Source organism: Impatiens glandulifera, chromosome 3 (genome assembly GCF_907164915.1).
Source record: "Impatiens glandulifera chromosome 3, dImpGla2.1, whole genome shotgun sequence".
Taxonomy (NCBI): domain Eukaryota; kingdom Viridiplantae; phylum Streptophyta; class Magnoliopsida; order Ericales; family Balsaminaceae; genus Impatiens; species Impatiens glandulifera.
This window is the reverse complement of record NC_061864.1, coordinates 6,474,343-6,498,632: the sequence shown is the minus strand read 5'-3', so window position 1 is coordinate 6,498,632 and position 24,290 is coordinate 6,474,343. Positions and strand designations below refer to the sequence as shown.

The 24,290-nt window shown below is 29.5% G+C and overlaps 3 protein-coding genes across 4 annotated transcripts; 1 reads left to right on the top strand and 2 right to left on the bottom strand.

Annotated features, from left to right (window-relative positions):
* Positions 1–8,018: 8,018 nt before the first annotated feature.
* LOC124932902 (E3 ubiquitin-protein ligase BIG BROTHER-like) lies at positions 8,019–9,967 on the bottom strand. Of its 2 annotated transcripts, XM_047473611.1 has the most exons (8): positions 9,925–9,967; positions 9,517–9,716; positions 9,274–9,445; positions 9,096–9,193; positions 8,954–9,007; positions 8,706–8,875; positions 8,504–8,612; positions 8,019–8,374 (listed from the first exon to the last, which is right to left on the bottom strand). In XM_047473611.1, the coding sequence occupies exons 2-8, from the start codon at positions 9,640–9,642 to the stop codon at positions 8,342–8,344; spliced, it is 762 nt and encodes a 253-aa protein (XP_047329567.1). In that variant the 5' UTR covers positions 9,643–9,716; positions 9,925–9,967; the 3' UTR covers positions 8,019–8,341. The 2 variants fall into 2 exon arrangements, with proteins under 2 accessions (XP_047329567.1, XP_047329566.1); XM_047473610.1 differs by lacking the exon at positions 9,925–9,967 and having other exon boundaries at positions 9,517–9,868.
* A 6,152-nt stretch (positions 9,968–16,119) lies between these two features.
* On the top strand, positions 16,120–19,259 carry LOC124929236 (protein IQ-DOMAIN 23-like). The gene is made up of 2 exons (XM_047469538.1): positions 16,120–16,708; positions 17,976–19,259. Exons 1-2 carry the CDS (start codon positions 16,340–16,342, stop codon positions 19,008–19,010), a joined length of 1,404 nt encoding a protein of 467 aa, XP_047325494.1. The 5' UTR covers positions 16,120–16,339; the 3' UTR covers positions 19,011–19,259.
* A 293-nt stretch (positions 19,260–19,552) lies between these two features.
* On the bottom strand, positions 19,553–19,906 carry LOC124929596 (putative non-specific lipid-transfer protein 14). The gene has a single exon (XM_047470001.1). It carries the CDS (start codon positions 19,904–19,906, stop codon positions 19,553–19,555), a length of 354 nt encoding a protein of 117 aa, XP_047325957.1.
* Between the last annotated feature and the right edge of the window lie 4,384 nt (positions 19,907–24,290).

Below are 24,290 nucleotides of genomic sequence, written 5' to 3'. Positions count from 1 at the left end.
ACAAATTAAATTTACACAAATATGCGTTAATATTAAAGTAGCTAAAGTAAGAGAAATGTGTTTCATAACATTGACCACCAACAAAAGATAAATAAAAAATAAAATTAGTTAGATGTGAGATAAATACAAATAATATTATTCTTATAAATCTTACAATAGAATAAATTAAATCTTTTTCGAGTCTAGGCATGTTTTCTCATAATTTTTTCAACCACATATTATACGTCCTCGTGAGTGTATCATTTATTTATAGAATACGGACACTTTTTTAAACTTTTCGTCGTTTTGAGATATTAGTGATATATATATTTTTTCAACCATTGAGCCATATTGATGGCTCAAGATTAATAGCAATCATTTTTTCATTCACATATTTTAAAATTCAACTAATAGAGAATCCCAAGTTGTTGAATCTCATTTATCAAAAAAATGAAAGTTTTATGTCGATGTCTTTCTTACTCATGTTTCACATTTTTTCGCAATCGATCAATAAAATAGTTTTTAGAATCTCAATCACTCCCTTCATTATCAACACAGATAAAAATATGTGTGCAGAAAATATCTTGAAACTCAAACATTTTTTTGTAATGGTTCTTTATTTGTTGCTAAATATTTAGTTAGTTTTTAAAATTGGAATATGTCTTATCCAACTAAACTAGTTCAAGTAGAAAAAAGGATTCCTAAAAGATCAAATTTCTTTCTATTCCCACGAAAAGTGTAAGATATGATTATTTGGGTCAGGCTAGATTACTGAAAAGAAATTAAAAGTAAATAATCAAAAGAAGAAAAAAGAATTGGATTGTCTTCCTTTGTGTATAAATTTGGTTAGAACAAATATTTGAGAGGTATAGTGAAGCAATTTAGTGGTGGTCTACACAATACAATTATGAGCTAGCACCTACCGCCACAATGGAATATTGTTTGATTTAAGGCCGCGTGTTTTTAGCATGCCTATATATTTTATAAATAATAAGAATAATATTTTTATTAATATACTTTGCGTCTGTCTGTCTATACGCGTTTAGCAAAGGCTTTAATGTAATTTGCTTAATTAATTAAACATAAACATAATTGTTCCCGTTTCACTACGTACTCTTGCCTGATGGAATGGAATGTCGAATGTCCTTTAATAAGGGCACGCGGATTAGTATGAATCTCCATTGTTGGATGATTCGTCCTGAATCAGGCCCCTTCCTCCACTCCCTTTAAAAGGCACACAACTCTCATCCGTTGGATCATCATGCAACTTTTTATTGATGTCCCTTTAAAAATAGGTTTAACAGTTTGTTTCAATAATAATAGTATAGAATATTTGACTAATTAAAAAAGGAAAATAGAATGCAGTGAATAAAAGGATAGAGGTAGGGTAGGTGTAGGGGCCACTTATTTCGAAGCCTCTACCATGGCATGGCATGGCATGGCATGCAATGCATAGATGAGAGTCTTTGCTTGCAAGTGCCTTTAGTATGTATATATGTCAGGAAAGTAAACATGGGGTTGGTTCATTAGATGGTCCAATAAAAAAAGTTGCAGAGATTTATGTTTTCACATCTGGGTTATATTTATTACTTTTTCAGTTCTCCCTAGATTTTTTTCACCCAACAAACAAACAAACAAACAAACGAATAAGCAGTGCCACCGACAATTTTGAATTTTCTGACTTAAGATTGATTAGACCACAGGGCACTATATGTGATCTATCACCGTACACGTGGTTTAATCACAGTCGTAGGTCGGTCTTTGTTTAATTACTGTGGTTGTGGCCGGAATTAATCAATATTCTCTGCGTTGGTGTTTTATAAGTAGAAAGCGATGGCACAACAACAACTACGTACTTAACACTTGTGCACTACTAAGTAAGGAAATTAAGAGTTAAGACAATAGGGTCTCATGCAATTACTATTGATTGAACTCATTAATTTAATTAAAGTAAATTATCCTGTTAAAATCTATTTACAAATATATATAAATTAATTTAATGATAATATGATTAATTCAATGTACATTATTTGGTACAAAGGAGCCGACATAAGTACAAAACTCTGTGTACAATATTACAATAGTTAGGTTTGGGGAGCGAGATGGAGATCGCCTTTGTCGGTTTTTAATTCTAATATATATATTAAAATTAATGGCAATATTACTCAATGAGGTACCCACTTTTAACAGTCCCCTCTTCTCTTTAAATTACATTATCATTATACATTCATGTCCCATTTTTGTAATTTAAAATACTTGTGTGATGAGCCACATTTATGAATTTATATTATTTCTTCAAATATAATGTCATTATTTTGTATCAAAAGGCATATAATATACATTCACATTAAAAAATATATATGATATTTCAGCTCTATTTTGCCACTATTTAGTAAAGTTAAAGTTGGCTAAACATCATGCATGTTAATTGAACTAATTTTGATTATTTTTGGTTGCACAATCATCAAATTGATCAACCTCTAACATGTATTAGGGTGTATATATATTTGACTCTCTTGTAAAATCTAGAGAAAATATGAAAAATATTAACAAATGAAGATAGAAATCAATTGATCGAATCCAAGAAATAGATGGAACTAACTAGTTTAAATTCTAATCTTATTTAAAACATCTTAAGTTAAAGTGAAGATTATATTGTGTGGGGTTATATTAGTTTATTACAGTAACAAAAAAAAATAGTTAAACTACTTGTTCATTTACAATAGTATAAGACAATTTAAAAAATATTAAATTATAATCACATGTCCTAATAATTATATTTTAAATAAGAGATTGGTAATGATATTTTTTTCATTAATTAGTGAATGTCACTTTTGTCTTGTAATCTCTTTTTATTGATATCTTTTAAATTTCGTTATTAATTATTTTAATTGCATAACTATTTTGGATGGAGACCTAAGCAACAAATCTAAATAATAGGATCCTTAGGCCATTAACAAATTAATGTACGTGGCAATGTCCTTCAATGTTTAATTAAAATTATATTTAATTAATACAATAATTCATAATCCTATATATTATAACAAAAAAATTAAACACCTCTTTATCTCTCTTTGGGTTCTAAGCTCGTCTTAAACCATTAAATTAAGTAAATATTTTATGGAGGTTCATAAATTATTAATGTATGCGACCACTGGTTTTTTAATATTATTAATTGACTAATAAAATGACATGTTAACAAACCCTAATCTTATCTAATATTATTAACACTAATGGACAACTTCATTATTGTTAGGTTAGATAGTTTTATTTACTATTTTTTTTTTCTTGGTAAAAGAAATAGAAATCATCTTCTTCTTTAAAATAATAATAATAATAATAATAATAATAATGAAATCACATGAAAGAGGTCAACTTAGCAAATCAAGATAAAAGAATAGTTGAAACTTCAATCTAAAATTGATATACTCAATAATTCTCTTGTAATGGATTACAATTTTATGAAAATGAAGAATTTTTTTATTTTTGACTCTTAAAAATAATCATTATAAAAGAGTGGGTGACAATGAGAAAGTTTAAGAAAAACAATCAATATAAATGAAAGCAACAAAATAACAAAAAGACAAGTACTGAAACCAATGAAAAATAACCAAATTAATAGACCGACAAAATTACAAAACTATCCTTGAGCTTTTCCAAAAGATGGAATATATCACCTACCAGAGATAGAACAACTTTTTCAATTGATATTAAAGTTAAAAAATTGACCATACAAAACTCCTATTAACTTGTTCTTAATTGTGTATATTTTAGATGTTTCAAATGATGATGAACTTAATAAATTAGGTTATTTCGGTGAATGAAATATAGCATACCATCCACATGTCCAAAATATTTTTTACAAAGATGTAGTGAATAAATTAATTAATGAGATGCTACTATATATATAAAAACGTTAAAAACATGAAATATTCCCTCAAGATGAAGATACATTTTTTTTCTCAACATCTCATGGATTGTAAAATTTTATCACACATTACTCAATAAAAATATTTAAAAAAAAGTCTTAGCATTGCAGATCACGCCTCAAGTAAATGAAAACATACTTCACAATTTACACAATATTTATTATTCCATCAAAACTATAAAAGACAATAACATATTTGTCACATACATATAATTGATTTGATTGACAATATGTCAAAAACTACATACCATTCATATAATTATTTGATTGACAATATGAAAAAATACGAAAAAAAAAATAGAATCCTCCAAAACAAATAATTAGTTTAAAATCTTTATCTGAAAAGAGTGGTTTAAGTCTAGGATTGCTCAAATGTTTTTTTTTTTATTTAATTTAAACTTGTTCATTATTGTTGGGGGAGATTATGATAGTTATATTTTCTAGGTTTAATAATCGGTTAGGCAATGGGTTTATGTTTTTTCTTTTTTTTCTTTACTATCATACTTGTATTGTTGTGTTGAAATCACTCTCATCATCTTCTTAATTCTTATTGTATTTTTAACCTCTTATAAAATAGCCAAGAATATTTAAAAAAATCCTCTTCATTAATTATCATTCCCTAATTTGCCGATGTCTTCTTAATTAGTCGACTTTAGTGAAATATGAAAGATAAAAGGAACTAGTGGACATTTGAAAATTAAGTTTTACCAATTTAAATGTGAAAACTTGTATTGAAAATTATCCAAAGTCATAACTAATACAAAAGACTCGTGACATATATATACAAAGAATCAGATTTGAGAGATTATTATAATTATTTTTCCGACTATAGACAAAGGTAAAAAAAAATAGCAAGCTGCATCCCAAGATGTTTGTTGGGCACAAATTTTTTTTTTTGAGTTACATAATTTGGGGCTTATTAGAATTTTCATTTAAATAAAAACTTAGCTTCCATGAATGAAATATTGTCTTGTATAAATTAATAGCTAAAGTAAAAATAACTTTATTTAAAAATTTAAGACTCATATGTAATTTATATTTTTCATTTCATTAAAAATGTCCTAAAATAGGAAAACGATATAATTATGTTCGTTTGGAAAAAACAATATTTGTCTCAGTATTCAAAATTTTTAAATTGAAATTCATCAATTATATTGCAATGTTAAGAATAATACATAAAATAAATCTAAGTATTTTCTATGGGTGAATATTGTTATCACTCCAACTCCAACCTAATACATAATTTTTTTTCATACATCTACAATAATATTGTTGTTGAGATCTATTATTTTCTTTTGAAAGACTTAGAAAAACAAAATGCAAGAAATTAGAAAGAAAAAACAGAGAAACTAAATGCACATTAAATAAATTAAACAGAGTGAGTGATGGGAGGCTGTATAGTCAATTTGTCATAAATGTTTCTGGCAAATAATTATATTTTTATTTTTTTTGAGTGATGAAGAAAATATGAAAATGGTCCCCCATATTATAAATATTGATGGTTAGGAGTTTCTTAACTATCTATCACGAATTCTGATATTTTTACTTACTTTGATTTCTGTGGTCCATCATTCTTAAGTGTCTCTTTGCATGTCCCTTTACTCCAACTCTAAAACCATTTCAAATATGTCATTTTTTAACTTTTCAATGTATCATACATATGTTACTTCACTTTCATACCAAAATAAAATAAAATAAAATAAAATGAGCTGACTCTAGTGTATTTGTATTGTATTGAACTTAATAGTTTGAGATGATTGAATTCAATTTTGATTTTCAGTATATATTTTTGTGGCTTATTCAGATGATCTTTTAATAACACATAAATTTATTAAAAAAACAAAAGTAACAATAATAATTGAGAAAGAAAATGCATGTTTGACTAAGTCTAATTAAGAACACTTAAGAAAATGAGAAAAAAAAGCTCACTTAAACGTATATACTTGTACAACTAGCTCACTTAGACGTAGGTACTAATAAAAAATCATTTAAACATATGTACTATCAAAAATTGGCTCATTTAGCCTCTTTTAATAACCATGGTTAACTTTTATTTTTAAATTTATATATTTATTAATTAATTATTAATATATTTTCTCTCTCTTTCTTTTTCATTAATTAAATTAGATAATTTATTTTATTCTTAAATTTTTTATTATTTTAATATTAATTTCTCTTTTATATTTCATTTTTTTTATTAGTTTTTATTTCTCATATTTCTTAAATTCTCATTTTTTTTTAAAAAAATTTAATAATTTATTTATGAATTTTATGTTTTACTGTAATATTTTTATGAATGATTTTTTTCTTATTTATTTTAATATAATAAAAATGAAAAAGAGTTTTTTCTTATTTAGTTTAATATAAATAAAAATAAAATTAATAATTTTTTATTTAATTTTTATTCACGACTTATATTAGTAGTAAATGAATTGTTTTGTCTAATATTTGGTTATTACTCTTTTAGTCTTTTAGTGTTTGATGAATGAGTTTTTATTATTATTCAATTCTTAGTTATTAATTAATTTATTTTTGTGTTTGAAGGATTTTTATTGTTGAAAGAATTTTCATTGTTATATTCAATTATTGGGATCAAACAATTTTAAAATAATTAATGTGAATGTAAAAAATATATATAAAAAAAAGAATAAATATAGAGTTAAAATAATTAATGATGAATACTTATATATATATATATATAAAATAAAATTAAAATAATTAATCATAAATACACATATAAAAATAATAAAAAATTATAAATAAAAATAAAAATAAAGATTCATTTATTAGTAATAAATGAAATAATAAATGAAAAGGAAAGAGAGAAAAAATATATTAATATTTAATTAATAATTATATAAATTTAAAAATAAAAGTTAACCATAGTTTAAAAGAGACTAAATGAGCCAATTTTTTATAGTATGTACGTTTAAATGACTTTTTATTAGTACATACATTTAAGTGAGCTAGTTGTACAAGTACATTCATTTAAGTGAGCTTTTTTCCTAAGGAAATGTATAATGTTAGACCGTAAATCTTATAACTTGATTAGGTTGAAATCAACATTTTTTTGTATGACCGTGTTTATTTTTCAAGTGAGGTAAGTATATGGTTTGGGTTATTTTAGTTTCTATCTCAAATGGATCAACATCCAATACTAATACTACATCCTTTCATTTATTATTATACTTAAATCATCAACTAAAATATCAAAATAAAAATATATTTTATTTTTTAAAAAAATATTTTTTATTATATATTTATCCATTTAAATGTAGTTTTATTTAAATAACCTATTTTTTAATAATTCAAAAGTAATAAAGTATTTAAAAACAACCTATAAGCTGGATTCATTTATCATGACATACAATGATCAGTAATTTTATTTATTTTAAAATGTCATCATTAATCCAAAACAAACAAGACCAAGCCTTTCTTGAAAGCCAAAATTATTTTTTCTAAAAATCACAAAATAAAATTATCTGGTAAAAATTCTTCATCCATTTATTTTTATTGACTGATCTACAAAATTATATAAAAAAACATTATATAATTCTAACTTACAAAAAAGTTCAATGGAATTTGTTATATACTCATCCAAAAAGTATTTATAATGGTTCAAACTTAGGATATGTATGATCAATGTATATTGAGTGAGGGCAAATATGCTCGTATTTTTGTAAATGATTTTGTATTTTTATATTTTAAATCATTTTATATTCAATTGTATAATAATAATAATATATTATAATAATTTTGTATAAATTGTCGATTTTACGAATTTATAAGAATAAATACTTTAAATGGACCAAAATTGATAATTTATCACCGATTTACAACCCATTTTTATTTCCGACGTGGGCTTCCGTGTTTAAATTAGGTGACGACTGTGGAGTGTGGGATAGCATTGAGCCTTAATTTTTGTAGGCTCCTTTAGAGTCTTTAGAGTAGAGTAGTAATTTGGGCCTCTATATACTATGGGCCTTTTGTATTTTAGGTTTATAAATAACCCGTAAGAGCGCGACTCCAAATTGGTTATTATGATCATTAATTAACTTGTCTTTCTTTTTCTCATAATCATATTTAAAACGGAGAGGAGTGAGTAAAAATAAAAAATAATAAATAATTTGATAAATAAAACTTAAATCTAAGAGAGCTATCTATCGATATATATGTATGCCATCAATTTCCATGGTCATTGTCATTAGGAATGTGTATTAATAAAAAAAACAAGGAATTCAATAATACAAAATGTTTAGCATCAACATAAGCACTATATGAGAAGAAATATATATCATGGAGTTATTTTTAGTAGACTACAATGATAATAATATAAAACAAACAAAACAAATCAAATCTAGTTAGATCCATGTACAAAATATTTTGGGTCATCCAGACTACAAAGTCTTATTGGTAAATATGATGGCATTGCTCCTAGTGAATCTCCCGCTTACAAAGAGGGCAGTTCTGCATTTTGATTTAGAAAAAATAAAAATATTTTCAGTTAATGTACAATTAATTAAAATACCCTTCGTGTTACTTCAAATAAATATAATACAAGCTAGGCTTAATATATAATGGGGGTATGATACGTACCTTTCTTTTCATGAGCCAAGTATTGATACAATGGGTATGATACAAATGTTTACAAGGTAAAATTGTAAGCTTCTCTCCTTCTTTGTACGCCATGCAACATATAGGGCAACTGTTTAACAAAAACATCATAATTAATTAATGTCCCAAAATAAAAATAAAAAAAAAAAACAGGAGGATTGTCGATTATTGTTAATGTGTTTACTCTTTTTCTTTTTCTTCTTCTTCCTTTTCCTTAGTTTGTTTCTTGAATAACCAACGTCCGCCACCACCAGAGGAGGAGCTGCCAAACTTGGTTGTTTTGAGTTTGGATATGGCCTTTTTTGATAGTCCTCTGTTCTCTGTACCTACAGCTTCCCCAAGTGATTGCAGTTCCTAACAAAAACAACAACCAAAATTCAATTCAATTCAATTCATTCTTTCTTATAATATTATTATTATTATTATTATTACCTCATAACTCATGTTATCTGGATCAATACCATCTTCACCGACATGATCTGCACCCTGTGTATTCACAACAGAAATTAATTTTGACTTAATAATATGCATATATAAACAAAATCAATTCTAAGGGCTAGCTGTTCTGAATTACAACAGTGGCAGCCGTTTGTTGTTCTTCTTCTTCTGGGTGGTGGTGGTGGTGGTGGTGGACATGGTTATTTGGTTCTTGTGAAGGGCCATTTTCATGTTCTGAAGAATTATTTATTAGATAAAATTGAGAGTGATGTTAATTAATATTTATTTATGGGATTTAATTAGCTAGGGTTTACCAGTAGAAGAAGAAGAATATAGACTAAAATGTTCAAGTTGATTCTCCATATCCTGCAATGCTATAGCTAAAGCTTCATCCAAAGCTAGTTGTGAATCAATCAATTCATCGTTTTTGTTTAATTTTGTGCTGCTGCTGCTCTCAATTCCTTTCAGTGATTGGTACACACTTTCCTGTTCCATCCATTCATTCATTCATTATCATAGCCATTCATTCAAATTTCAACATACAGAAAAACACTTACCTGATGCTCTAAGAGTTCATCGTAATCAAGATCTCCATATTCAGGGCAAAGCTCCATCATCTTCTCCAAAACACCGGGAGGGATACCATTAGCATTAGAAGGCCCACCACCACCATTCCTCATCATTCACTACCTTACTAATTACTTAATTAGATCCCTAGTCAGAACCTTAATAATTTCTCCGTAAGTAATCGATGAATCTGAGAGATCAAATACTCATGAAATTAACAGAAGATATTATATATTTGGATATAGAATCTTTTATTAGCCATGCAAAGATCATAAATATTGATATGATTTAATATTGCCAAATCCATCGTATCATCGTCAAATCATGATTTCATTTAACAGAAATATATTATTAATAATATTGGTAAAAACAATTGATAATTATAAGTAAACTCTAACCTTTAAAGAGGTGTTTCGCAGCAGCAGAAGAAGAAGATGGGTGGATGAAGAAACACAGAGATATTATTATTATTATTATAAAGGAGTTGACGGTCTTTGTTTAAATGATATTTGCTCGTCCATGAAAAGGATGGCTTTTGTCGACTTTCCTCTCAATTTCATTATATATTATGATTATTATTATACAAAATATTTGGGTCTTTAGATTCCATGCTTCTTTCTTTCTTTTTTCTTTACACTAAGATTTTCTACTTTGACCGCGCAGACTCAAACTAACTGGTGGACTTTCAATACATATATATATAACTCATCACTAAATCATTTATAAATACAAATTAATTATTAATAATTTATATACTAGTGGATCATAAAAGTATACACAAACAAAGGGAACCCACTCCATTTATTAATTAATTAATTAATTAATTAATGGGAAATGTTGACTTTTCAATTGCAGCACTTTTGATTAGACTAAAAACCTAACAAAGATTTTTCAAACTTCTCCTTTTATATGGTCGTTTTCAACAAATAAATTTAAAAATGCCAAATATATATATAATTAACTTATAACCTTAGTAAAAAAATTAGACAGAAAAACAGCATGTAAATTTTTGGGTGGTTAACATGACCTCTTTAAATTAAAATATTTTTAATGTGTTAATATTAATAGGTTATAAATATCCCTTAAAAAATTGAAATGATAGAATAATGCGCATTTAATTAGCCTACATTTAAATCTACTGGTCGTCTAGAGGAAGATTAGGTTAAAAATTGTTGAATAATCAATTAATACACAAGCTAGTCCATGTTTACATGATGTATATGAGAAACAACCCAATTCTTCAAAAATTTATAAAAACAAGATGATGGGCTAGTTTGATTATGATTTTAAGTCTTAATTAATTAAAAACAATGTTAGACTAATTCTAGTGAATATGTGTATAAATAAAAACAAAAGTACCTGAGCATTTAATGTGAATAATAATTAAAATATAAAAAAATAAGTTGAAACTATTAAGAACTAGTATGTATCTCGTGCATTTGCACGAGTAATATTATAAAAAATCATGAAAAAAATTATTACGGTAAAAATATTTATGGACGGGTCAACCCACAATCCGACTCAAATATTTATTACTCTCACATATATATATTCAAATTAATCACAGCTCTCGACTCGACAATCCGAACACTTTAAAAATTAAGTATCATTATATATATAGATTAGTTAGTTAAAAAGTTGAACTTATATTGTTAAAATGTTCCGCGTTCATCACGTTTGATGTTGAATTTAAAATATAAAGTGTTATTAGCCTAGTTAGTTAAAAGGTTTACTTGTTTTGCTAGGTTGCAAGTTTGAACCATACCTATAGCATTCTTAATGTTATTTTTAACCGTTTTAAGTTTATGAGCTGGTCAACCCACAATCCGACCCAAGTATCTATTTACTCTCACATATATATCCAAATTAACCACAGCTCTCGACCCCGACAATCTGAACACTTTAAAAATTAAGCAGCATTATATATATATATATATATATATATATATATATATATATATATATATATATATATATATATATATATATATATATATATCATTTACACTAAAAAATAGTGATTGAAATAACTTAGTTGTCTCTCATTTCAATTTAAAATATTTGAATTATAAATCAAATTTAATAACTTTTCTTTAAAAACCATTCTTGTCACACTATCTTAACGGCTTAACTTAAATATTAATTATCATACATGTAGAAATGTTTAACAAATAAAATAGAACTAATAAGATCAAATAAACTAACCTAATAATTTGCACCCATATATTTACTATGTCAATTCAATCATAATATTCATGTTTAAAAGATTGATTATTTTATATTGACTCAAATTATTTTTATAGTTAATAGTTTACATTTGATACAATTAATATTTAAGATTCATTTTTATTAAATAAGTTCAAACTTAATTTGAATGGTGTAATTATCACATTTTTAATAATTTAAAATTATATTGAACATAAGTAACACATTTTCTTATTTTAGCCATATATATATATTTGTTATGTATCTAAATAAAACAATATTAAAAAACTAAAATAAAGAATAAAAGATTTTACCTTACAAAAATCATACCATTCGTGTTAAAAAAAATAAATACAATCTAATATTGTTGTTTGAGGATAGTGTGTTATTGTGCTATAAATGAAAAAACAGGCTGACATTGTACTAACTAATGGTAGATTGGGCTCAAAACTAGTGATCCACGTCACAAATTGTAGTACACCATGTCACCACCTATAAAAGCTTAAAAATAAATTAAAAAAGAAAAATAATAATATTTTTATAAATACAATTATTAAAAAAAAAAAGATTTATCCGACTTACCGGATTCAATTCAGTGACTACCAACTGAACTAAGGTTGGATTATATTTAAATTTTTATTTATAAATTATATAAGTAATAATTTTACATTTTTACCTAAATATGTTTTTTTTTCAAGGTCTCAACAACATAATTAAGCCATCAATCACAAATCCGAATAAGAAAAAAAACAAGATAATGAAAAACAGGAATAAAAGAAAAAAATAATGATAATTTAACAAAATAATAGAAGAACTATAAGCAGGAGTAATTATTTGAAGTTGCCCTCTAAGCCCATTAATTGGCCCACCGTCCCGGCCCGATATAGGCACGTGTGAACAGGCTCTATTAGGCTCAATTATTTTTTACTGTTGAGCACACCTTGGACGGACATGATTGTCTCACCACCAACTAGCTTAATATACAACCTCAATTAGAGATTCAGTTTAGATTTTTTATTTATTTATTAATTTATAATAAAAACATATCTAAAAACAAGTAGAAAAAAAAAATAATATTTAATTCATAATTTTATTAAATTGATTATTAAAGGAATATGAAAAATCTTAGCTTCTTAGTTGGATTTGAGTTTGGACAAAATTAAATTTCATTTTTTTTTTATTTTTTAAAATTTTATTAGGGTAGTAATTTATATTAAATAATATTTTAATTTCTTTGACTATGTATATAATAACAAATTTAATAGTATTAGTTCATTCAAATTCAACTTCACTATAATTAAAAATATTTTTAAACATGTCCAATATAAGTTTACATTGAAACCGAATGAGATGTTTATGCATAAAAAGTAATATGATTAATAATTATGTTGAAGTGATCAGTGATGTTCAATTGCTGGTATGATTGAAAGCCGAAAGGAAGAAGAACAGTTGGCTCATGTGTTTTCAATTAAATGTTGATTTTAATTGAAGAATTAAATTTGTATCATGATGCATGACAAATTATGGCCAATATTATCATAGATTGCACCACGATTGATGTAATTATGGGACTTTTGATGTACATAGTGATTAATGATTAATAGTTGATTTTAATTATAGGAAAAATTCATGATTAAGTAACTGTTTATGATTGGACTACTTGCATCTTAACTGTAAAGTGCAAAGACTATATATCTATAGTACTTATTAATTAATTATTGAATACTTAAATCTTAATTACTGTTTCAGGATAAAGTATTCAACTCCACAAGATTCTCCTCATAATTACTTATCAACTACAAAATCTCAATATTAACATATAATTTTTTAATATGTTTGTTTAAATGCTTATACTAATACTACAATGTAAGTGTTTTTATTTTATAAACAACAAAATAGAATAATGAAATGAAAATATGGTTTATAATTTTGTCCAAAATAAGTAAATTATTTTTCTTTGTATTTTGATTAAATTGGAAGTGGCTAACCACATTAATATATTGAAAGGATCTATCACTTTAATGTGACTTTCAATTAAATTTGACATTACATAGTTTGGTTTTGCTTTAGAATCATTGATGTTAGTTTTTTTTTCTTAAAAGATAAACTAAAATGCTAATTAAATTTTATTCCTTAAAAGAACTCGTTTATCATGATTAATTTTATTAATATATTTTAAATTATTTGATTTTTTTTATAATTTCCCTCACACCAATATCATTATAATCATTACATCAATATATTAATTAATATACCAAAATATCAACATTTTATTAAATTAAAAATATTTATCTTAAACAAATTTTAAATATTTTTTTTTTATTAGATAGTATTTTTGTTGTCAAAATCTATTAAAATCCTTAAAATACTTAAATTTGAAAAGATGTTTTCACGAGATATTTGAATCGAGTTCGATAAAAAGCTCGTTTGAGCTCGTTCATTAGTCTTAACGAGCCGAACTCGAGCTCGTTTAAAAGTTTAAAAATTTAAAGTAGTCAAGTTAGATCTTCTAGATATTCGACTCAACATCTCGCAAACATATTTGTTTAAAACCTCATTATATATTTATTAATAAATTGTATTTAATAACACCAAATAAAGATAAAACTATTCATTTAAAGTGAATCATTCTTCAAAGTTGTAAATGATCTTTTAACAAGCTCAAAACAATTCTTAGTATAGCTCGAACCGTTTATGAGCCCAACTAAATACACAAGCCGAATTCAAGCTCTAATATAAAAGTTTAATCCGAACTCGAATATAGGTTAAATGAGTCGAGTTCAAGCATGAAACTGTTTTACTTGGTTCTGACTCGTTTAACTCCTAGATAGACTATAAACTTGTTTAATAGTATGTTCTTTAAGATTTTTATACATTATTTTTAGAGATCAATAATAAAACAATGAAAATATTTTTTTAGTTTTTAATTATTTAAATTATAATAATATTTTTTATTTAAAATTCGTTAAAAAAATAAAGTAAATAAATATATATAGTATTTTTTAGAGGAGTGATAGAGAGAGGGAATTTGGTGAGAGAATGACTTGGCATCACATTTCATTTAGAAAATGTAAAAGTGAGAGAAAAATTATTTGATTTTTTCAGAATGCCAAGTCATTCCTCACCAAATTCCCTCACCTAATAATTTCTCTATTTTTTATTAATTAAATGGTTCAAATAAAATATAATCTTAATTTTTATTTATTTATTTTTGTAAAATGTTTAAAAAATTCAACCATTCGAGTTTTAAGAGTTGGTTTGATTTGGGCCAGTAGAAAATTTTGTTGAATTTTAAAAACTATATTGTTCTAAAAAAAATATATTATTTGAATTAATTATTATAAGAATATTTTGTATTTGAAATTAAAATTAAAATTTTACAAAAATAATGTAAACATATTTTGATTCAAAGATAAATATTTGGATAGTTGAAAAAAAGTATGATATGATAAACAAGTTTTGAGTAAAAAAATAAAATCAAACTAGCTCTAAATCCAAAGGCAAAAGCACTTTCTCCTTTAATTTTGGGGTATGAAAGAGTATTATTAATTTATTATTCCCTTGATTAAATTATAATCAGCATGCTTAAGAGTGAGGAGGATCTCTAATGAATAGCTAAATTATAACTAGGGTCCACTAATATTATATATATCTGTATTCTTCAATTTAATTTCATTCCCTCACTTTCACACTCCTTTATAATTAATAGAGAAATTAATTTATTCTCCATATATATTTTTACAGCTAAAAAAAATAAGGTCCATTTTATCAAAAGTTCTGAGCTGCCATCAATATACATAGACATTAACTTTTTAATGGCGAAAAATATAAATGACCGACACTAGCATAATTTGCAATATTTTAATTTTTGTTTTTTACATTTTAAAGTTAAGTTATTGTCAATCACACTATTTATAAATTAAAATATACTTGCTCACATCATAATCTAAGTACAAGATAGGCCCGATGTATTCAAACGGATAGGGACCATTCCAATAGTGTACCGGTAGATGAAAGTTTTTTTTACTATAATAATAGTTTGTTTGGGCAATATAATCATATATTAAATGTTAAATTATTGATTGTAAGTAACTAATTATAAATGAATAGAATTGCAATGTGTTATGTTCTGTTCTTATACAAAAATAAATATTATAGTAAAAAAAAAACAAATATTAGTTTGATGTAATTATTTATCTTAGGTACAAAACATTTCATTATTTTGTCTTTCTCATTGATAGAGTGACTTGGTGTATAGTAAAGAAAAAGAAATTGGGTGGTGTGTATAAATAATAAAAAATGCAATTTTTTATTTTTATTTATAATAATTATTATTTATTGTCATATCACTCTCTCTTGAGCTTATAATATCTATCTATCTCCAACTACCTCCACCTTCCTTCCATACAAATCTTCAGAGAAAGAGAGAGAGGGAAAGAGAGAGATTAGTGTGTGTTTGTGCGTGTATATTTGTATGAGATTTCCATTTCTTGTTCAATTTGGAGTCAAACATTGAGCTTTTGAGGTGGTTTTATAGAATGGAATTGCCGACAAAACCTGCCAATTGCAACGTATCTTCTATTTCGTCAATCGTTCGGCAATGACAGTATGGGTAAGACTTCGAGGTGGTTCCGTGCAGTTTTTGGAGTTAGCAAGTCCAAGGATAAGAAGGATCGGTCCAATTGCAGATCCTCTGACGGGAATGACGAAGATTTGTATCGGATTCCGTATCCAGAACCAATGGACGCCAACAAGCACGCCATAGCGGTGGCAGCGGCCACGGCGGCTGTTGCGGAGGCTGCTCTCGCGGCGGCGCAGGCTGCGGCTGAGGTCGTGAGGCTCACGAGTGGAGGCGGCGGCGGCGGCGGTGGTAGTGGAGTAGGGAATCGATTGGCGGCGATTGCGCATGCCAGAGGTTTTGACCGTAGGAGAGAATGGGCTGCTATCAAGATTCAATCCGCATTTCGAACTTATCTGGTGAGTCAATGTTCAATTCAGCAGTAATTCCATCTCAAATTTAGGTTAATAAAAGGTCCTTTTGAGTCAAATTAACCTACCTTTTTGCTCACTTAATTTCTAGGCTCTGCGTCTCATTTTTATCATCTTGAAAACCTTAGTTTGTCAAGAGATGCAAAGCTTCAAAAGCCCTAATTTGAACAATTTGTAGTCTGCTGCTTTTGAAGCCGCATCGTGTTCCTTACTACAAGTTTAAGGAGTTGATTTCCATTTTCACAGCTTAATTTCGACAAACCAAGTTGCAAATTTGATAAAAAAAATTAATACATTGTTTGGGAAGTCTCGATTCTTGTAGATGGTACAGCTAGTATATCATAAAGAGGCACTCATTTTATTACCAAAAAGGTGAAAATAAGCTTTTCAAAGGCATAATTCAGAGTGCCCTATAAGTCTCTGAAAAAGGAAACAAATTTGACTGGTGTTTGCAATTTTTCTTTCATAGAAGCTACCTACCACACATCATGTCATCATGAAATTGAATTGGCTTGAGTTTGTCTAAATCTATTAGTTAGTGGCATGTCAATATCTATGGAGGGTTAATCACTCTACCTATTCTTGATCAGTGAATTCTTGATAAACTCTCTTCTCTTTTCTAGAAACTGCAACTTTGAAGGAAAATGAAGAAATGCCATCTTTGATTTAGTTTTTAAACACTTATATGAACGAATTTGGATCCAGATTCGGAACCGACAATTAATTGTTGAATCTGGGTGACATTAAACATAGATACACCCTGTTTCTAAACATAATTCCGTCTGGATCCACATATGGATGAGAAAAATGATAGAAGTGGTGTTTGGAAATGAAGTCTAGCCTACTTAGTTAAAAAGCATGCAATGCATCCCCCTTTGTATTATTTACTTAATTCATCCATTTGGACACACTTTCTGGATCTGAATCCATTTGGATTCACCAGGTAAGAAACCGTAATAAATTTCTGAATCTTCTATTTTTGGACGTGATCTCATATAGATTCACATCTTGATAGGATAAAGTGTTTCCAAAGAAATTTATTTAGGATTTCTCGTTTGGATTCAGATCCAGATCCAAAAAGTGTTTCAGAATGGGTCAACCAACTAAAATCTGGGGTTTGAACCCCTAACAGATATCTGCTTGTACAATTTGTCTTGAAGTTCTTCAGCATATTTGCATTTTGACATTGATAATTGATTATTGTTGTTGCTGCTGTTTTTGAATTATTTGAAAAAAATAAAAATAAAAATTGAAGGCCAGGAGAGCTCTTAGGGCACTAAAAGGATTGGTTAAGCTGCAAGCATTGGTTAGAGGTCACATTGTAAGAAAGCAAAGTGCAGACATGCTTCGGCGCATGCAAGCCATGGCTCGAATTCAGGCCTTAGCCTGTGCAAATAGGGCTCAGGTGACGTCGCACTACACGCATCCTCCCATCAACAAGGGTTCTTACCGTTCCCAAAAGCCTAGAAGTCAATCAAAAGCAAACATGAAGGACATGACTGACTCAGAAAGAACAAATTTAAGTTCAAATTGGTTGGACCGATGGATGCAAGAGTGTACATGGAACAAAAACAGAGACGTCTCGTCTCTAACCGGTCGAACCGAGGAGGAGAAGAGCGACAAGATCCTTGAAGTGGACACTTGGAGACCTCACTTGAACAACAACGGCACTAGAACCTTCCAAGCTCCACAAGAAACGAGTCAATGGAATTACCACTCTTCATCTAGACACTATCAGAAGACAAACTCCATTAAACTTCCAAATGAAAAGGATGAAGCAGCAGCAGCTGGGGGACTGGTTTCCGAGAGCCCAGAACCGTATTCAGCTTCATCTAGACCGGGCAGCAGTGGGAGTCGAAAAGGCGGGCCATTTACTCCGGCAAGAAGTGAATGTTCGAGAAGTGTGTTTAGCGAGTACTGCATGGTCCACCCGAATTACATGTCGTACACAGAATCCTCGCGTGCAAAAGTGAGATCCCAGAGTGCTCCGAGGCAAAGAAGCAGCCAATTTGAAAAACCGAGTCCAGGGAAGAGGTATGTTGTTCAGAATCAGAATCAGGGTTACTGGGAGACAGACTCTGTTTCGGAGAAAGAGTCCTCTCTACAAGAGAATTTCAGTAGCAGAGCTTATCCGGGATCAGGCAGATTGGAGAACAGGCTTGAGATGATGTCATACGAAGCAAACAACAAAACAGCTAGCGCTGCTTCTGCTGCTGCAACAATAATCAGGAATGGTTCTGGATATGGCTATGGCAATGGCTATGGTTATGACTATGGGAGCCGGAATTGATGGAGTTGAGTTTCGCCGTCCTCATCTTGGTTGTGTGTGGATTCAGTGTTGTGTGAATACGATCAGTTATTATAGTATTAGTTCGAGTCTTTTCGAATGAATGCTGACTTTGTTGCTTTTGGTTTTTGTTTTGCCGTGCTTTGTTTTTCCGTGCTTTGTTTTGTGTGTATAAATATAACCAGTAGTACTGTTGAAGTGTTATGGTTTGATTTTTGTTTAATAAAATTAAAATAAGTCTGGCTTGCTTGCTTGCTTGCATGCATGATTAAATATAGCTAAAGATTATTTATGGGTTAATTATAACTGAAGATGGGATGGGATGGGAGAAAGGTCCATCGTCTTAAATTATTATTAGTATACAATAAGATAAACTAGTGGTGCTGCCGATGATGGTACAGGTATTTGAGTTTGATTCTGTTTCTTCCTTCACCACACGACCATATATCTATGTCTGAACGCTGCGGTTGAAGAGAAGAAGTAAAGTTATATAAAAATGAAATGGTATATATTGAAAAGGAAAGAAGGTAGTTAAATATTACTTACTAGTTGCAGTCGGTGTTGGGTGCAATGATGAAGCCTAGAGAAACGCCGCAGAAACCGGGCAAGGTAGCGATGGCGGTGGCGTTGGGATTGTAAACAGTAATGAGGCCCATCAAGCAACGGCAGATGGACTGGCGGTCGTGTCTGGAAGTGGCGAGGGTGTTGATGCTACCGACAGCCTGACAGCATGGGGTGCCAGGGATGGGGTCAGGGGACCCATAACTCACGAAGGTGGAGCATGCTGATATGAACGCCGTCACCGTGTTGCAATCTACGCTCCCCCTTGCCGATGCTATACAACCAACTCCGATCATTATCACCAACACTACCAACTTTCTCATCTGTTGCTTCATCATTTTGTACCTCTCTACGTATTGCATATAATGCACCAAAACTGGTGCCCATTTATCGCTGCTGCGGCTGCTGCTGTCACTCCAAGTTCATGAGGGCTCATAGGAGTGGGTGAAAAATGCCAAATCAATGTCCATGGCCATTATCACAAATCAAATGTAAAATAATAATTCACAATTTTTATTATTACTTTAAATATATGTAACATTTGTTTATTAATTAAAATATTTTAACTTTACTTTTATCAAATATATTATAATAATTTAATCAACTGAAATTTAAATAACTTATTTTTTATCAAAAAAAAAAAAATTATAATAATTTTTTTTTTAAATAACATTTTCAATGGACAAAAAATAAGTTGGTATTGCACAAGTTATAAATACTCAAATAAATTTGATTATAAATGGTATAGCAATTCACAATAATTACACAATTTGTTTCAAATGTTATGAATAACCTAATTAATACATAAATTAATTATTAAGATAAAACTAGAGTAATCAAGGATGAATAAGGTATACTCTATTCATATATACTTTGTTATTTATTTGGTCTTAAAATATAATTAAATTTGCGCCCAAATAAAAAAAAAAACTTAATTAAACAAGGTTTGGAGTTTGGACTATTGGGAACCAAAAGGCCAGGCCCAACTCGTCTCTATTCAAGAACAACCTAGATCATTTTTATGTATTCTTATTTAACGCTATATATTTAATTTAATATAATTTTTAATATTATGTTAAGCTCGAAACAATAATTTAGTTTTCCGAGTTTTTGATATCAAGAATCGGGTTATTGATAATTGAGACCGAGTTTGAAATTTTATACTCAAGCGCAGCGGATATAATGTGAGAAGAGAATTCGAGGTTAAGGAGAGAAGACCAAATGTGAGAAGAGAATACTACTAGAATACACCTATTAGTCCAAGATAAATGTTCAAGACCGAGAGAATAATTTAGAGTAACAACTTTCACAAACTTTCATTCATAGGCCAAAAAAGTGGGGTGGGCATCAGCATTTATAGCGGCTGAATTATCCAAGAGTACTCGGTTACAAACTTGTTACAACAACTTCAAAATAACAGAATTCGGTTTGAGAGAAATATAAGAGAATGGAAACAAAACAGAATTATTAAACAAAATATATAATCTAGCCCATGTGCACACTAAGACCGAGAAAAGGGTGCTGGAATTATTCTAGGACCGAGACCTTAATTTGTAGACCCTAACATTATCTCCCCCTTCAAAGTTCGTCGCCCTCGACGAAAAAGACCGTGGACTAGTCAGTTTTTAATGCGCATTCTCAAAACTTCAAGAAAGACTATTGCTTCGGTTGAACTTCAGCAAGGGTCGCAGCAAAGGACTGGACTTCTTAAAAAACTTTCGGCAGAATCGTTTCAATAGTGGAGCTGGTCGGGTCCTTGTAGTCTTTTGCACTGCCGGGTCACTCGCTATTCCGCCCATGTAAGAAATTTCTGTGCACCCAAAGTCGAGTTTTTCGTTGTTTAGATCTGAACTTTGTTGCTGCAATGTCGCCAAGACTTGGAGCAAATATATAAAACTTCTTCAAGTTTTGATTATACTCTATAGTGTCATCAAAAATTCAAGCCAAGTCTTTTTCCCGAACCAGCATAACAGGGGCAGCGAAAGAGCCATAGCTTCTAATTATTCTCCTAACTTGTTGTCGGTCTTCGGGTTGCTGGAATAGAGCATTGAACACTTCAAATAGTTCCTGGAGATCTTCAGGAATATCTTCCAAGATCATTGTCGCGAGGTAAACAGTTTGGCTTTCATGCTGACTATTTATTTGCACTTTGGCAGCAACACTACGTTCTTCCAAAGTTTTTTCCAGCTGGTTGCCATGCATTAGAGTGACCTGCGACCGAGGAATTCCCTTTAGGACCGTGGTTCTGCTTTGCTTCTCATAAGAAAGGGTCAGTTTTTCGAAGTTCCAAGATGAGGGACCTAAAGTAATCAGCAATTTAATGCCCAGCACAATATCATATCCGTCCATGGAAATTACCTTCATTTCTGTTTGATAGTCATTGCCTTCCATCGACCATTTCAAGTATTTGCAAATGCTAGAGCATAAAACATTGAATCCATCAACCACTCTAACCGATTGCACCTGGGTTTCCATGTTTTTGTGGTCTATTTTCTCCAAAATCCTGCTATTGATAAAATTGTGGGTGCTTCCTGTATCGATCAAGATCACTATCAGCAAGTTCTCGACTTTTCCAAAAATCTGTAGAGTTTGAAAAGTTTTAGAACCGGTCAATGCATGTAAGGATATGACTGGTTCTTCCCCTGCCCCGAGCAACAAATGTATATCATCAAAAACAGGTTTTTGAACGGGTTCTTGGTCTTCTTGATGATTGGCCGAGACCATGAATAACTTTGATTTACACCTATGGTTTGGTTGTCATTTTTCATTGCAAGTGTAGCATAGGCTCTTCTTTCTCTTTTCATTCATTGAGACCGGGTCTAATTGTTTAATGTGGCCCTGGTTTGTACTTGAAGAGGACCCATATGATGAATTATTGATGTTAGTATTGGTGCTCGGCCAGACTGTGTTAATATTGGATGGTTTGGGCAACAACGGTGCTTTAGCCTTGTACAGGTGCCCGTTGCACATTAGAGACCGATACGTTGCTTCTTGGACCTTAGCCATGGCCATGGCTTCGCTTAGAGAGTCGGGAAATCGCAATTTGATGCAGTTTGCAATCTCCTCTCTTAGACCGGACAAGTAGCAATCTATGACGTATTCTTTTTGCATGCTGTAGAGTTTTGGAGAGATCAACATGTATCGCAGATTATATTCTTGAACCGACTCAACCTGTTTCAAATTCATCAGTTGTCTCATTGGAGTGTCGTGTATAGAGGGTCTGAATTGCGTCATAAGGTCTCTCTTGAACACGTCCCAAGATAAGGTCTCCATATGGTTGCGATTCTGGAGATAAGATTCATACCACATTCTTGTTTCGCCATAAAAATGAATGGGTGCAATTTCTAGTTTCATGGTATCCCTAGTTTTGTCCACCCTGAAGAATTGTTCAACAGATATTAGTTAGTCCTCCACATCCGACCCATCAAATCGAGGAAAATCGACCTTGGTTAGCCGAGTTGGAGGAACATAGTGTGTGTCACGATTCTGGCCAAGGTGTTGGGGCCTAAACGGGGAAGGACCGTGGCAATAATTATCATCGTAGGGTCTGTGGCGGGGTTCTTGCATATTTCCAGATGCCCCGCTCTCAGAGGCTGCCATTCGTTCTTCAGCCGCATCCAATCTTCAGTCTATAGCAGTTTGCATCGCAGCTGTTTGTTGTGACCGATTTTTAATAAGGGCCTTAAGCGCATCCATTACTAACTGCTGGCGAGTTTCTATCATTCAGAGAATCGACCAACTCTGATACCCATATGTTAAGCTTGAAACAATAACTTAGCTTTCCGAGTTCTTGATAGTTAGGACTGAGCGTGAAATTCTATACTCAAGCGCAGCGGATATAATGTGAGAAGAGAATTCGAAGTTAAGGAGAGAAGAACCAAATGTGAGAAAATAATACTACTAGAATACATCTAGTAGACCAAGATAGAGGTCCAAGACCGATGGAATAATTTAGAGTAACAACTTTCACAAACTTTCATTCATAGGCCAAAAAGTGGGGTGGACATCAACATTTATAGCGGTTGAATTACCCTAGAGTATTCAGTTACAAACTTGTTACAACAATTTTAAAAATAACAGAATTCGGTTTGAGAGAAATATAAAAGAAGGGAAACAAAAAAGAATTATTAAATAAAAAACATAAACTGGCCCATGTGCACACTAGGACCGAAAAAATGGTGCTGAAATTGTTCTAAGACCGATGCCTTAATTTGTAGACCTAACATATTATTATAATGTTTTTTATATATATTATTTTTAAGTTTTATATCAAAATTAAATTTTGTATTAAACTTATCATTAATATCTACATAAATATTTTTTATTCTTAACAAAATTAAATTTTTATTTTTAAATACATAAATTTTATATTTGTTTATTTACTACTAGTTTTATATTAAAATCAATTACTTTAATTTATTATTCTTTATAATGTTATTATAATTTTTTATACGCTTTATCTTAAATTTTATATACAAAAATTTAAATTCTACACATTATTAATATTACTTTTCTATAACTATTTTATATGGTTCTTATAATTTAGATTTATTTTAATATTATATTACTTATTAATAAAGATGGCAATTATAAGCGGACGTTGTTTCGGCTAAATTTTTTAGATTAATTTGTATTTAACCGTGGAATGATATTAGTGTCTCTATCTTTATGTTGATTACATTTATATACTAATAAACAAAACTAATATATAGCATTATTAAA

Excerpts from the sequence above, each read along its gene's own strand:
- LOC124929236 (XM_047469538.1), top strand. The coding sequence starts at position 16,340 with ATGGGTAAGACTTCGAGGTGGTTCCGTGCAGTTTTTGGAGTTAGCAAG. Across the intron at positions 16,709-17,975 it reads CCGCATTTCGAACTTATCTG|GCCAGGAGAGCTCTTAGGGC; the intron begins GTGAGTCAATGT and ends TAAAAATTGAAG.
- LOC124929596 (XM_047470001.1), bottom strand. The coding sequence starts at position 19,906 with ATGATGAAGCAACAGATGAGAAAGTTGGTAGTGTTGGTGATAATGATC.
- LOC124932902 (XM_047473611.1), bottom strand. The coding sequence starts at position 9,642 with ATGATGAGGAATGGTGGTGGTGGGCCTTCTAATGCTAATGGTATCCCT. Across the intron at positions 9,194-9,273 it reads ATATTCTTCTTCTTCTACTG|AACATGAAAATGGCCCTTCA; the intron begins GTAAACCCTAGC and ends ATAATTCTTCAG. Across the intron at positions 8,876-8,953 it reads CAGATAACATGAGTTATGAG|GAACTGCAATCACTTGGGGA; the intron begins GTAATAATAATA and ends TGTTTTTGTTAG.